This window comes from Parasteatoda tepidariorum, chromosome 1 (assembly GCF_043381705.1).
Source record: "Parasteatoda tepidariorum isolate YZ-2023 chromosome 1, CAS_Ptep_4.0, whole genome shotgun sequence".
NCBI classification, from domain to species: Eukaryota; Metazoa; Arthropoda; class Arachnida; order Araneae; family Theridiidae; genus Parasteatoda; species Parasteatoda tepidariorum.
In genome coordinates, this window is record NC_092204.1 from 83795617 (window position 1) to 83796706 (window position 1090).

General features: G+C 23.9%; 1 protein-coding gene across 2 annotated transcripts in view; it reads right to left on the reverse strand.

Annotated features, from left to right (window-relative positions):
- Positions 1–555, reverse strand: part of LOC139426981 (uncharacterized) — a 43456-nt gene extending 42901 nt beyond the window's left edge. For both annotated transcript variants that reach the window (XM_071187260.1, XM_071187253.1), the window contains exon 1: positions 126–555. In XM_071187260.1, coding sequence (XP_071043361.1) covers positions 126–225 — 100 coding nt within the window. In that variant the 5' untranslated portion in view covers positions 226–555. The remainder of the gene's footprint in view (positions 1–125) is intronic.
- Between the last annotated feature and the right edge of the window lie 535 nt (positions 556–1090).

Below are 1090 nucleotides of genomic sequence, written 5' to 3' on the forward strand. Positions count from 1 at the left end.
AATTTATATATATATATATATATTTAATTATACCATATATAGGATTTTCAGAAACCTCTTTTTTGTCGAAACCTCTTTGAAAAGTTTAAAAATAATAATAAAAAATGTACTCAATATAACTTTACCAATAGAGCTACTAAGACAGTAAGATCGTACTGAATCTGTTACTTGCCTGTTAAAAAAAGGTTTGTGGACATTTTTATAGTTAAAGTGGACGATGCACATGAACTAGCTTATTCATGTTTTTATCATTTTTTATATTATTCAATCATTAATTTTTGGCACATCATTCTAATTTAATGCGCAAAATAAATTATTTATGACAACTTGCATTTTAACTATCATACCTACTTAGCATAATGAATAATAAAGTGATAGAAGGGATAAAATAGCCATAAAACCAATGTAAATTAAGAGTATTATTTTTCTTATTAAATAAATTTTTATGAATTCTTGATGTAATCTCTAAATCATGCTTTATTTTTTGCTTAGAGTGATTTGATTACTTGTTTTAGGTTCCAATAATTGCATAAATATTTTAAATAAATTGCATAAATGAAACTTAAGGGATTTGGCTTTTTTCATGGTAATCTTCTGCGAACGAAACGAACATTTTTCTTACTTATATTAAGTAACTAGTTAGCATTTTAAAATATATTTTTCGTTCCAAATAACACAATTATTTAACCTATAAACCAAAATTGAACGTTACAAGTATTTTTGAAAATTTTTAAAATTATGATATAATTTTAAAAAAATGCAAAACTCATTCCAATGAATTAAAATATGCTCCAAAATATAATTTAATTATTTACTTATAATAAATGTTAAATTATTCATTGAATTTCGTACAATAATTACATAATTTTTTAGAAAGAGAGGAATAATTTATTTGTTAAATAGCTGAATACTCATTCTTCGTTCTTCGGGTGAAAAAATAAGCATAAATCAGTACTGAACAGCACAACAAAATCGTGTACAAAACTGTACGATAAATACCTACATTAATAAAAAAGCTAAAGTAATTTCCAAGATTTTTTCACTTCTTATTACTTGCTACCCTTTCCGGTGGCTTTGCGTTATTAGATTA